Genomic DNA, 13,860 nt, shown 5'->3' with positions numbered 1-13,860 from the left:
GCAGAAAGGGAGCTAATCACATTGGGCGATTAATGAATGAATAATGAATGAATAATATAGTAGATTAGTAGTAGTAATTAGTAAAGGCAAAGCACAGAGGCACAGTCAACAGAGTCCAGCTGTGGTCCGCACACCTCCCCTATCCTATTGGTTTCTGAATTGTGAAGTAGTAATGAAATGTTCATCTATAGAAGGCGCGTGAGATGGAGGGGGTGAAGGTAATTTTCACAATATTTGAAAGGCCATGAATCTACGCCGTGGGAGCAGAACATACTTCCTTTCCCTTTCATTCCAACTCCCTCTCTCTCAATAAACCCACTCACTCTTTTACATTTCATACCTCTCAAACGGGAAAACATAATTAATTTTGATCTGGAGTAGAAAGGTTTTCACCCAACTCCGGTGGGGCGATACAGCCCAGCGCCACCACCATCGCCCGGGCCCCACCTTACATCACTCACACACACTCTCTCTAATTTTTTTTCCTCTTCCCCTTGTATATCTCTCTATACCTTCTCTGTTACGCGTATTCGCAACCTTCCACATAAACACTATCTATACTTTGTTTTACTCCTCTTTATTTCTTTCTTTTCTTTTTCCTTCTATCCCTCTTTCTCTCTCTGGCATAGATTGCGAACAGCCTGGTTACAGCTTCAAGAGGGAACTTGGCTTCTCAAGGAATCAAAGTACACTCACACACCAACTCCAAAAGCCTTGCCTTTCTTTCGCTCATTTATGTTACTTTTTTCGTCTTAGCCTCCAGAGTCACTTGCATCGAACGAAGAAATAGTCCATTTTGGTTTTCATGTATGCGTGTCTTCTAGGATCTTCTCTCAGAGCGAGTAGTGATAGCAGCATTGGGTGATTTTGGTGTTGATCTAAACAACATTGACTGGTAATAGTGATGCACACTGGTGGTAGACTCGTTGCTGGTTCCCACAACAGGAACGAGTTCGTCCTCATCAATGCCGATGACAATGCAAGAGTAAGCTCTCCCATTCAATTGCAATTAATTTTTCATCTGTTCTTTCTCATTTCCATCTCAATAAAGCATTTTTTTTCGTTCTCTTCTGGGTTTGTTGGCTGCTTCAATAATAGGGTTTGATAACTTTTTATGCAACTAATCTCTGCGTATTTTTCTTCTAATTCTTTGGCTATACACGCATATTTTACATATATTATTGTTTGCTTTATTTTATTATTCTGTTCTTCTAAACTGTCGGTGGGATATGAAGTACATGATTTCGCGTTTGGGTTTTCTTCGATGAATCAATGACAACGTGTACTTCTGACAAAACGCTTAGTTTTGATGAGGTTCTGTGCTAACCTTGGCCATTTTTGTCTCTATGCCTTCATTCATTGGTTGAGGATAAGGGTCCCGTTCCGTTTTGGTAGCTAGGAGCTAACCTTGATAAACTTTTCAAGTATTGAATTCCTATTCTTGTTTAACCCCCTAAATTGTTGGTCATAAACCAATTTGCTTGTGAGTTTCTGGTATTGGGAGTTCAGGATTGTGGGTTCTCTTGGGGTTTAAAATCAGATTAGATTGGTTTGTGGCAAAGTTGGACTCTTAGATCGTGTCAGGTTCACAAAAATGTTTAAACATTCATGGGAATTATTAGTTTAATGTAGATACTAAGATGCCAATAGGAATGGATCTTTCAATTTTCTAAAATATTGTACAACTGAAGAACTCAAAGCTAGTTACACCTTTTTTGTCTGCATTTGTTCTTATCAGATTAAGTCTGTCCAAGAATTGAGTGGACAGAAATGTCAGATATGTGGGGATGAGATAGAAATCACAGAGGACGGGGAGCCGTTTGTTGCGTGCAATGAGTGTGCATTCCCCGTTTGTCGGCCTTGCTATGAGTACGAGAGACGAGAAGGGAATCAAGCATGTCCACAGTGTAAAACCAGATACAAACGCATCAAAGGTGAAATTGTTGCTATGTTATTATCTCTCCTTGACAACTTAGTTTTACTGTGCCGAATACTAATTAATCAATGAATTGCAGGTAGTCCCAGGGTTGAAGGTGATGAAGATGAGGATGATATTGATGATTTAGACAATGAGTTTGAGTATGGGCATCATGATGCCTTTGGAACCACTTCGGATGCAGTGTCTTCCGGACATTATGCTAATTCTAATATTGCTGGCAACCCTGCAAATTTTGAACATGACTCGGCTCCTCTCAATTCTGAGATCCCACTTTTGACATATGGGGAAGAGGTGCATTTGCAAATTATCCTTTTGATGATTTTTAGATTTTACTTGAATTCAAGCTCTAATTGTTCCTCCATATATGAATAATGGAAACAGAGTTCATCCCATTCCTTACACTGATCCGTTTAATCCATGTATGTCCTGGGCTACTGCTTCATTGTGCTTTTTTTACATTTCATTTTCATATAGCTGTTCATGTTGTGACTATGGTGCTTCTGTTGTCTCAGTGCAACCAAGACCAATGGTTCCAAAGAAAGATATTGCAGTGTATGGGTATGGAAGTGTGGCTTGGAAGGATAAAATGGAAGAGTGGAAGAAAAGGCAGAATGACAAACTTCAGGTGGTGAAGCATGAAGGGAACGACAATGGTGGAAACTTTGGTGATGATTTGGAGGACCCTGATATGCCCATGTAACTCTCATACTATTACTCCTTGTTCCTTACTAAATTATTCCTTTGCTTGGTTGATTGTAGTGAAATTAAGAGTTTTCATCGCTTTGTTATAATATGGTGGCAATCCATATGTAGTTGGAACATAAATGAATATCTCTTAGCTGAGCAATCTGTGTGACTGCTGTGTTGTTAGATATTGTGGTGGGGTTGTGCATAAGTTTAACTACAAAGAAATTTTGTTTTTAAATCTTGGCCATATAATTTTGTTTTGCTTAGCATTTCTTTAAACATTTCCTCCCTTGTTATGTTCTGTCAGGATGGATGAAGGCAGGCAGCCGCTTTCTCGGAAGTTACCTATCCCTTCAAGCAAGATAAACCCATACAGAATGATTATAATACTCCGTCTTGTAGTTCTTGGGCTTTTCTTTCATTATAGAATTCTCCATCCAGTTAATGATGCATATGGGTTGTGGTTGACTTCAGTCATTTGTGAGGTATGGTTTGCCGTATCATGGATTATGGATCAGTTTCCAAAATGGTACCCAATACAGCGAGAAACATACCTTGATCGTTTATCGCTGAGGTAATTGAGGCTGCTGCAACTGCTGCTTTTTATTTGTTGATCAAGTTTTAGTATAGTTGCTATGATATTGATATCTCATTCTATTTTTGATGCTTAATTTTTGGAGTATATTGCCTCAATATATAATTCATAAACAAATGCAGGTATGAAAAAGAAGGGAAACCATCTGAGTTGTCGAGTGTAGATGTTTTTGTCAGTACAGTTGATCCCATGAAAGAACCTCCTCTGATAACGGCAAACACTGTTCTGTCTATCCTTGCTGTTGATTATCCAGTAGATAAAGTTGCATGCTATGTCTCAGATGACGGTGCTGCCATGCTTACTTTTGAAGCACTTTCTGAAACATCTGAGTTTGCCAGGAGATGGGTACCATTTTGTAAAAAATATAATATTGAGCCCCGTGCCCCAGAATGGTATTTCAACCAGAAGATTGATTATCTAAAAAATAAAGTACATCCAGCATTTGTCCGGGAAAGAAGAGCAATGAAGGTTTTGAATTTTTTTCTTTGCCTACACTTTTTTCACTTTATATTTGTTGGCTATTAGATTTCCTATCCTGCATAATTTATTGGCTACATCCAGTAATGAACCTTAATCCTAATTATTTTGCATATAGTGTGACCTGTTAAATTGAGACTTTTCCTTTCTCAAAGTATGGCATCAATTCTCATTTGACCCTGCTATTTAAAAGAATTGTTTGGATGGAATATTACATTATAGACTGCCCCAATTGTGATTGTTAAAATCAAGGAGACAATTTACAAATTGAAAATTAAAGGGTTTTCTGTAGAAACTACACAGTAAAAGTGTTATGTGCATGCGTGTCTTGGTGAAATTCAGTATGAATAAGTTTGAAAAAAAGTTAAGCAATTAATTGGCCATTTTCCCCCTTTTGCATGTTACAGCGGGATTATGAAGAATTTAAGGTGAGGATTAACAGTTTGGTGGCAACTGCACAAAAGGTTCCTGAGGATGGATGGACCATGCAGGATGGTACTCCATGGCCTGGAAATAATGTGAGGGATCATCCTGGCATGATTCAGGTAAGACTCTGTTTCTCACAAAAGTGGTTTTTCATTTTTTGTGATGCTAAATTAGAAACTTCAACATCTTTGTTTTTATAAAATTTTACAGGTCTTCCTCGGTCAAGATGGTATTCGTGACATTGAAGGGAATGAGTTACCTCGTTTAGTTTATGTTTCTCGAGAGAAGAGACCAGGCTTTGATCACCACAAAAAGGCAGGGGCAATGAATTCTCTGGTAGGCCTCAAGTTACTTTTATTTTGGTTCAGGCTTAACTAAGTCAGCTAATGTTTTCTTGGTCTCAATTCTTTTCTGACATGCATTTTTGTGGTGATAATATTTTCTGAAGGTCCGGGTGTCTGCAATTATCTCAAATGCGCCTTATCTTCTGAATGTTGATTGTGATCACTATATTAACAATAGCAAGGCACTTAGAGAAGCTATGTGTTTTATGATGGACCCTCAAGTTGGGAAGAAAGTTTGCTATGTACAATTTCCTCAAAGATTTGATGGGATTGATAGGCATGATAGATACTCAAACCGGAATGTTGTATTTTTTGATGTAAGTTCTCTATAGCTTGCTTTCTGCCTATATTTCTTATGCTTTCTAATATGATTAGTACTAACTCCCAAATTGTAAACAGATCAACATGAAGGGATTGGACGGAATACAAGGACCTATTTATGTTGGAACTGGGTGTGTTTTTAGAAGGGTAGCACTTTATGGATATGATGCACCTGCCAAGAAGAAGCCCCCAAGCAAAACCTGTAATTGTTGGCCGAAATGGTGCTGTCTGTGCTGTGGATCTCGTAAGAAAAAGAATGGCAACACCAAAAAGAAGGTGAAGCACAGGGAAGCTTCAAAGCAGATACATGCACTTGAAAATATTGAGAAGATTGAAGGTAAGATTTTGTTTCTTTCAACTATTCTTGCAAATTAAAGCACTTTGGGTAATAAAGTTCATGGATAGCTTACATGTTTAGATTTCGTCACAGGATCCATGGCAGAGAAGTCATCAAATCTGAATCAAATGAAGTTGGAGAAGAGGTTTGGGCAGTCTCCTGTATTTGTTGCTTCTACACTTCTGGAAAATGGTGGGGTTCCACAGGATGTGAGCCCTGCCTCTCTTTTAAAAGAAGCCATCCAAGTCATTAGCTGTGGTTATGAAGATAAAACTGAATGGGGAAAAGAAGTAAGTACTAAAGAAAAAACTGCTTTTATTCCTTGAATAATTATTATAGTTATTAGTTCTCACATCTCTTCCCTGTGCTATTAATTTTCTGCTCCTCACCAGGTTGGGTGGATTTATGGTTCTGTGACGGAGGATATCTTGACTGGATTCAAAATGCATTGTCATGGTTGGCGGTCTGTGTATTGCATTCCTAAGAGGCCTGCATTCAAGGGGTCAGCACCAATCAACCTTTCAGATCGTCTGCATCAGGTTCTACGGTGGGCCCTTGGATCTGTTGAGATTTTCATGAGCAAACATTGTCCAATCTGGTATGGCTACGGTGGTGGGTTGAAGTGGTTAGAACGATTTTCATACATAAACAGTGTTGTATACCCTTGGACCTCCATCCCATTGGTTGTCTACTGTACTCTGCCTGCTATATGTCTCTTGACAGGAAAATTTATTGTACCCGAGGTATGCTTTTGTGCATTCTCTTTAAAGTATATCAATGGAAACCAGAGTGTTGTCATGGCTTCTATCATGCACTTATGCTTTCTAAATATGCAGATTAGCAACTATGCAAGTCTTGTATTCATGGCCCTCTTCATATCCATCGCAGCAACGGGTATCCTTGAGATGCAGTGGGGTGGTGTTGGCATAGATGATTGGTGGAGGAACGAACAGTTTTGGGTGATAGGAGGTGTTTCTTCTCATCTGTTTGCCCTTTTCCAGGGTTTGCTGAAGGTCTTGGCTGGAGTCGATACAAATTTCACTGTGACCTCGAAAGCAGCCGATGATGGAGAATTCTCAGAGCTCTATATCTTCAAGTGGACATCGCTATTGATCCCTCCCACAACTCTACTAATCATAAACATTGTTGGGGTTGTGGTTGGTGTCTCGGATGCCATCAACAATGGTTACGACTCATGGGGACCTCTCTTTGGTAGATTGTTCTTTGCATTGTGGGTGATTATCCATCTCTACCCATTCCTCAAAGGGTTACTTGGGAAACAAGATAGAATGCCAACCATTGTTTTGGTTTGGTCAATCCTTTTGGCTTCCATATTGACACTCATGTGGGTTAGGATCAACCCATTTGTGAACAGAGATGGTCCTGTTTTGGAAATTTGTGGATTGAGGTGTGATGACTCGTGAGCCTGGAGGAGTTTTTTTCCATCTATACTTGGGTTGCTTGCATCATGGAAGAAGCAATTTCAATGGATATGACGCGCTCTGCAATGGTTGCACAAAAGTTTTGGACTGTTTTGTATTTTTGGGGTACATAAAGAAGAAAGGAGGTAGGGCTGAACACATTGCTAAATGTAATAGTGGTTTTTTCTTTTATTTTGGATCATCATCAGAGTGTCAAGAAGTAGCTGTTCTGTCTTTGGACCTTAGGAACATGAGCATGTTAGTTCCTTTTCTGTAATACCAATGATCATGGATATTCTTTTTCTGAGATGTTCTATCTGGCGAAAAATGTTGTGTACTCATTCTTTTTGTACTATACTATTAACCATTTGGACGAAAGTTCACTGTATTGCAGAAAACTAGACCGAAAACCACAATCTAATTTGAAGTCTAAACGAACCCTCAAATTAAGTGATTGAAACTCCCCAACACTGCAATTTCGCTATTTGAAACCGCGTGTACAATAGTCCCGTACCAACTTAAGCTTAAGCCATTCTTTGATTCTTTCATTAGTTTGTCCGAAGTATTGGAATATTTACTTAGCGATTAGAAGGCAAGCGATATTCAAGTTTGGAGCATTACAATTTCTTTTGAGAAGTTAAAAAAAAGATGTTTATATTTATTTGATGATTTTAGAATTGATATTGAACTATTATAAAATTATAACAAAAAAAAAAGTTAAAAGAATTTGGAAGTAATTTTAAAAAGAATAAAATAACCCTTTAAACATAATTTTGTTTACTTCTACTAGACATTAAAATATTTAACCAACCTGGGTTGATGAAGTGGCCAGCTCACACGTCCACGTAAATAAGTGTAGTCGGATGTTCGAATCCCATCTTGTGTATCCAGCAACACATTGGCCAGTGACAGATCCTTAAATGGAGTTCAGATCCACAGTAGATTAGTTATTGGCCTCAAATGGAGTTCATATTCGCAGTAGATTAGTTATTGGCCTATCGGATTGAGGGATATCGTGAGAAAAATAAAGAGAAATTAAAAATTTTAATTTTAAAGAAGCTAGTAAACATTACAGATTTAAAATGACCAACATATTTTTTAGGATTAAAGTTGGATAAGAATATTGGAAAGAATAAAGCTTTACATCCAAACAAAATACTTAACCAAGTCTAACCAAGTTGTTATAACAACCTTTTAAATTACACTTTTCCTTCTTCTTCTTTCAAATTCGCACATGTTCTTCTTTTTCCCTTCTTCTCCTCATTCTTTTTCTTTTTCGCAGGTCCTCCTCTTCCTCCTCCTCTTTTTCCAATGTTGCGTCTTTTTCTTTTTCTTTTCCTTTTTCTTTATCGTCATCAACAATAACACCAACATTTTGCTAATATCTTTATTAGTTCTGATTTTCTCTGATGCCATCATTAAATAATTTCGGTTCATTTTTTAGTTTATTTCAGTTCATTTGTGTGTAAATTGAGATTCACTTGATGCTGGTGATAAGTATTGACCAAATTTTTTATTCTATAAGTAATTTTTTAACTGTTTATTCAAATTTGAATCAAATTCAGTTCATTTGTGAATTGAGTTAGGTTCACTCATAAGCAAAGCTACGTATATTACAGGGGAGATAGTGGCCCTCCCAAAAAAATAATAAAAAATAAAAGAGTGCTCCCTTTAAAAAAAACATATGGCCTCCTCCTTTGAAAAATTATTTTCTTCTCCGTAATGTTCATTCAAACAATAGGTGAAGCAAAAAAAAATTTAAAAGTAGTATATTATTTGGATTATGAATGGGCCATATGTTTAGTTAAAAAAAGCCCTTATCCATATTAGAAGTGAAGAATTTGAAAGGGCAGCAACAAGAAGTCAACAAATCACTTCTTCCATTCTTCTCTCTTCTTTCAATTAGAAAACAAAACATCATTCCATATTTTCATTATCATTACAACTTAAAAGATAGCAAGTAATCTTTGGTCTTCCATTATCATCTCTCATTCTTCTTTCTTTTGTAAGTTATTTCTTTTATTTGTTTTTTGAATAATTTATATATTTATTTATTTATCTAGTTTATAATCTTATAATAATAATTTAGGTTTTAGAAAAAAATTGAAGATGATAATCATGTAATTATAATATTATCCTTGTATTATTTTTAAATTTTTTTCTCATTATTAATTGTTTGTGACATTGATATTATTGATCTGCAAAAAATAAAATAAATTGAGTTTAGTTAAGTTGCATAATGTTTATCTTATTATCTATGTAAATTCTCAATTGTAAGAATTTAGTTGAATCATGAGCAAGATGAAAATAATAGACACTTTTTTTAAAAAGACTTGCCGGAGGAGTGAAAATGTTTCTAATGTTGTTACATCAACACCAACCTCTTCAATATTTGAGGCATCAAACATGAGTACTTTAGCTCCTCAACAAGATAGTTCAAAGTCAAAGCGCCCACGACTTAATCCTGAACAAATGGAAGTATGTCATTTGGTAAGAGATCCAGGAATTCGACCAATGATTTGGAAGTTTTATCCAAGTAAAAGAGATGAAATTCGTCGATCTTATCTTAAAGCTGGAGCAAATCAACCAATACTTGATAATTATCCTTTCTCGAGCGATACAAGTCACCGTCGTCGTTTTCAAGCTTCTTGGTTTGAATTATACTGTTCATGGTTAGAGTATTCTATTGAAGATGATACTTGATAAATCACTATTTTATGGTTTATCTTGTGCTCAATTGAGTGGATTTTATCAACTCTTTACCCACTTATTCATAATATTTGCATAGTTTTATATTTCCTTCCTAATTTTGTACTATGATTGAAAACGTGCTTCTTTGATCTTATATTTGCTTATTATTAATCCTCTCTTATTACCATTAGATGCCTTGATATGTGTGTTAAGTGATCTCAGAGATTACAGGGCAGGAATGGCTCAGAAGATGGAAAAGAAGCATACAAAAGTGGAAGGAATACAAGAAGTTGGAGAAATTGCTAAGCTGTCCAGCCTGACCTCTTTGCACTCAAACGGCTATAACTTTAGCTACAGAGGTCCAAACGACGCGGTTCCAGTTGCGTTGGAAAGCTAACGTCCGAGGCTTCGATTTGATATATAATTTATCATAGCTGCCCCAACGCTAGGCGACGCGAACGCGTGGGTCACGCGGACGCGTGGGTCACGCGGACGCGTGACCTGGCAGGAACACAACCCGCGCGGCCGCGTGAGCCATGCGGCCGCGTCACTTTTCTGTGACCTGTACGGACCAGAAAGCGCTGGAAGTGATTTCTGGGCTGTTTCTGACCCAGTTTTTGGCCCAAGGAACACAGATTAGAGGCTATAAAGTGGAGGAATGCATCCATTCATAAGAGGCTCTCATAATTCACTTTTCATGTTTTAGATGTAGTTTTTAGAGAGAGAGGTTCTCTCCTCTCTCTTAGTATTAGGATTTAGGATTTCTCTTAGTTTTAGGAGTGACTCTCAATCCCAGGTTTAACGTTCTTTTACTTTATATTCCCCTTTTTACTTTCAGATGCTTCAATGCTTGTATTAGATATGTTGCCTATTTGGCTTATGCTACATTCATGTTATGATTTTCTTAATTAATATTATTTAAGGTAATTCAGATTTAAGATTGCTTTGCTCTGTTTAAGATTGCTTTCAATTTAATTTAGATATTTTTCTCCCTTTTGGCCTTGGTTAAATAATTGGTGACTCTTGAGTTATCAAACTCATTGTTAATTGAGAATTGGAATTCTTCAAGAATTAATTCATCCACTTAACTTACCTTCATAGTTAGAGGTTAATAAAGTGGGAGAAAAATCCAATTCTCATTACAATTGATAAGGATAACTGGGATAGGACCTCTAGTCTTCATACCTTGCCAAGAGTTTATTTTACAGTTATTTATTAATTTTTATTGCTTGAAAATATACCTGTGCACATTGCCCAAACTCCAAATTTCTCAAAACCCGAGGTTTGAATAAGAACATACCTCCCTGCAATTCCTTGAGAAGACGACCCGAGGTTTGAATACTCGATTATCAATTTCAAAGGGGTTTGTTACTTGTGACAACCAAAACGTTTGTACGAAGGGATTTTTGTCGGTTTAGAGACTATATCTAGCATCAAGGTTGGAACAATCAAAGATGGGAGGAGCCACAAGGACTTGATCAATCCTCATGGCAACAACCACCTCCAATGGACTATCAACAACCGCCACCATATGCCTATAAACCCTTTCCTCAACATAACTTTGGACCACCAAACTCACAAGCCCCTTTCCGCCATTCACCTCCATATGACCCTAACCTTCATCCACCATACCAACCACCTTATGAACCAAATGAACCCTCCTATCTACCCCAAACCTCCATGGAGAAAGCACTTGCCGATCTAAACTCTACTATACAAGCTCTCTTCACCCAAATCAGACCACCAATTACCTTCAACAATCAACCATCAAGCTCTAGTGCACTTCCTTGTCAACCACAGAATAATCTCTCCATCCCATCACCACCATCCATGGAAGAGCACCCACATCCATCAATCCAAGAGCAAGATGATCCCAATTATGCTATTGATATGGAACAGGAAAGAAGGAATCATCTTTGCGAATCCATACTTCATAAAGAGCTAGAGGAGGCCCTATGGGTAAGGGTAGGAGAGACCCTTGAAGATGAAAGAATAGTTGAAAGGAGTTGTCATAGAAAGAAAAACATCGAGGATGAGTACGGTTTTATACTTAAACAACTGGACAAAGCAGCAATTATTAAAAAGGAAGAAGTGGCTGCGGACTTAAGAGATGCTGTACCTCCATTGGAAAGTCCAGTCACAGAGCCTCCTTCCACGGTGTTTGATGTTGATGTTGAGAAGAGCGTACAACCTCCAAGGCAAATCATGGTTGAAGATTTTGTAGAGGTTGATCAAGAGGTAGAAGATGTCAAAGAAGAGCACAAGGGAGTGGAGCTTGAAATTACCTTGCCAAAGTTGTTGGAAACCCCTCCCCCTAAGTTGCCATCATCCTTCACAACATTCAAGTGGGTAAAATTCATATCCCTTAGCTTTATAATTCCACTTGAATATGGGCTACTGGAGACGGATGGTCAACTTAGACTCTTTGTGGCATTGAGAGTAAGAGGAAGAAGGCCAGTGGTAAGAATTGTCCTGCAAGGTTCATCATGGTTGGTAGCTTTAAGTTTAAGAGTAAAGGTTGGTATAGAGCTCAACTGAATGGGTCTAGGAAGTTGTTTGGCCGCTTACGTGAGAATTCAGACTGCTTGCCACCCGGAGGGAACAATATTGCTCAACCAAAAGATGGGTGCAGAAGCAAGATCTGGGACCCCAGAATCCATTCTATCAATCACCACTCTTGGGGCCTAGTCACTTGCTTTAACTTACTTGAAGGCTTTCTGCGCCTAGTTTGGGACCCCGGAGGTTACTGGAATCACAAACATTGGTGGAGATTCCAGGATGAGTTCAAACACAAGCCATCATAACAGGGAGCTCACCAAATGTCCAACTTAAGGACTTTAACTAAAAGTGCTAGGTGGGAGACAACCCACCATGGTATGATCGTTCTTTTTCAATTTTATTTCGTGTTGTTTATTTCTATTTTATTTTATTATATTGAACCTGGAGTTTTGCATCACATTCATATTAACACCGCATTCTGCATCTTTTCAAATTTTTAAAAAAAAAGCGAGCACGCGACACGACCGCATCAGCGACGCGTCCGCGTCGCAAGGAGATGGAAGACAATATTAATATAAACAGAGAGTTTCGCAGGAGCAGCGCTGGAGGCGTGCCAATGGCATAAATCACCCCACGCGAACGCGTCGCTGACGCGACCGCGTCATATGGGAATAATGGTCTCCCACGCGACCGCGTCACCCACGCGGCCGCGTGACCTGAAATCGGCGTAAAAAGGGTGTATGGCTGAAAGTTGAGCTGGAGTTGGGCTGGACCCGTGCTAGTAGCACAAGCCCTGCCACGCGAACGCGTCACTCATGCGTCCGCATCATATTGGAAATAAGGCCACCCGCACGACCGCGTCGCCAGCGTCGCGCAACCTATCCAGCTTAGTGCCAATTTTCTTCTCTTTTCTCTTCTAATCCTAATTTCTTCCTTCTCCCTCCTTTCTCACTTTCTTTTTTCTACTTCTCATTCTTTTTCACTTTCATTTTATTTTAATTAATTTATTTGCATACTTTCATTCATTGCATACATATCTCATTCATCGCATCTTAATTTTGTGCATATTGTTTTTATTTTCTTTTCTGAATTTTTTTATTTTTCCATTGGTGTTAAAAAAAAAATTCTTATTCTACTGTTGCATCTTTTCTTAAATTTGTTTTGGTAACTTGTTTTACACTGTGGGATGATATTAATTATCTGCCAATGCCAATCTTTTATGATACTTGCACTCCATTTGCATTGGCATGAACTTGTATTGATACTTCCATTACCCACTCTCCTCCCCTATGTTTCAAATTTTATACCACTGGTATGCCATGGCTTCTATTGTTTTCTCACTTGCATGTTGTAGCTACCATGTAATTGGGACCCTTATTATCTGGCATTAACCAACCCATGTTTTATTTGTTTTTTATCTTTGCTTTGGGTTACTTTCCTTACCTTTTTCTTTTAGGATGGCCACCAGGAAGAGAACCGGAAGACGTTTACATGGGAAGACAAACAAGTCCATCAGCACAATCCTTAAAGAAAAGCATCAGTTGGAACACCCCGTTCACCTGCACATCTCAGCATGCACCGAGGACGGTGCAATCTTTAAGTGTGGGGAGGTCGATACCGATCTCCATGGGTTAGTACTTTCTTGTCTCAAACACCAATGTTTAAATTTTCTTTGTAGATTAGTTTTTGCATTTGCATACTTGTTTGATCTTTACATATTTTACCACTTGGTTAAAGTAATATTTTATTTTTCAAGAAACCTTTTAGAGCATTTCACAAATTTGAATAAAATTTAATGTTACACTTGTTTGAAGAAATATTATATTGGAACATGGTTTAGAGCTCGAACACACAAAACCTGTAAGATTTTTTAGCCTAATTGATTGGTTGCATTTTATCAACCAATAATTTATTTTTGATGTGTGTTTTTCTCTCTAAAATTGTGATCTTTGTCTTGCTTAATTCTATATTTCCATTATTTGATGTATGCATGCACTTACATGATTGAGGCATTTGTTTCACTGAGCTTACATACCCATATGGCCTTACCTTTCATTATCCCTTGCAAACCAATGTTGAGCCTATTATACCCCTTTATTCTTTACTTTAGAACATCATTAACT

The 13,860-nt window shown here is 37.9% G+C and overlaps 1 protein-coding gene across 1 annotated transcript; it reads left to right on the top strand.

Moving 5' to 3' along the window:
- The first annotated feature begins 507 nt into the window (after window positions 1–507).
- Window positions 508–6,742, top strand: LOC107470348 (cellulose synthase A catalytic subunit 6 [UDP-forming]). The gene is given in 14 exon segments (XM_052255065.1): window positions 508–985; window positions 1,739–1,934; window positions 2,016–2,234; window positions 2,272–2,358; window positions 2,452–2,635; window positions 2,934–3,200; window positions 3,344–3,689; window positions 4,106–4,243; window positions 4,335–4,460; window positions 4,573–4,785; window positions 4,868–5,126; window positions 5,220–5,416; window positions 5,519–5,869; window positions 5,963–6,742. Coding segments are annotated over 14 exon segments (3,252 nt in total). The 5' UTR covers window positions 508–904; the 3' UTR covers window positions 6,551–6,742.
- The last annotated feature ends 7,118 nt before the right edge of the window (window positions 6,743–13,860 follow it).

The sequence above is a fragment of the Arachis duranensis genome, chromosome 10 (genome assembly GCF_000817695.3).
Source record: "Arachis duranensis cultivar V14167 chromosome 10, aradu.V14167.gnm2.J7QH, whole genome shotgun sequence".
In the NCBI taxonomy this organism is placed as follows: Eukaryota; Viridiplantae; Streptophyta; class Magnoliopsida; order Fabales; family Fabaceae; genus Arachis; species Arachis duranensis.
Note: the sequence above shows the minus strand (reverse complement) of the source record. Positions and strands in the feature narration are given on the sequence as shown.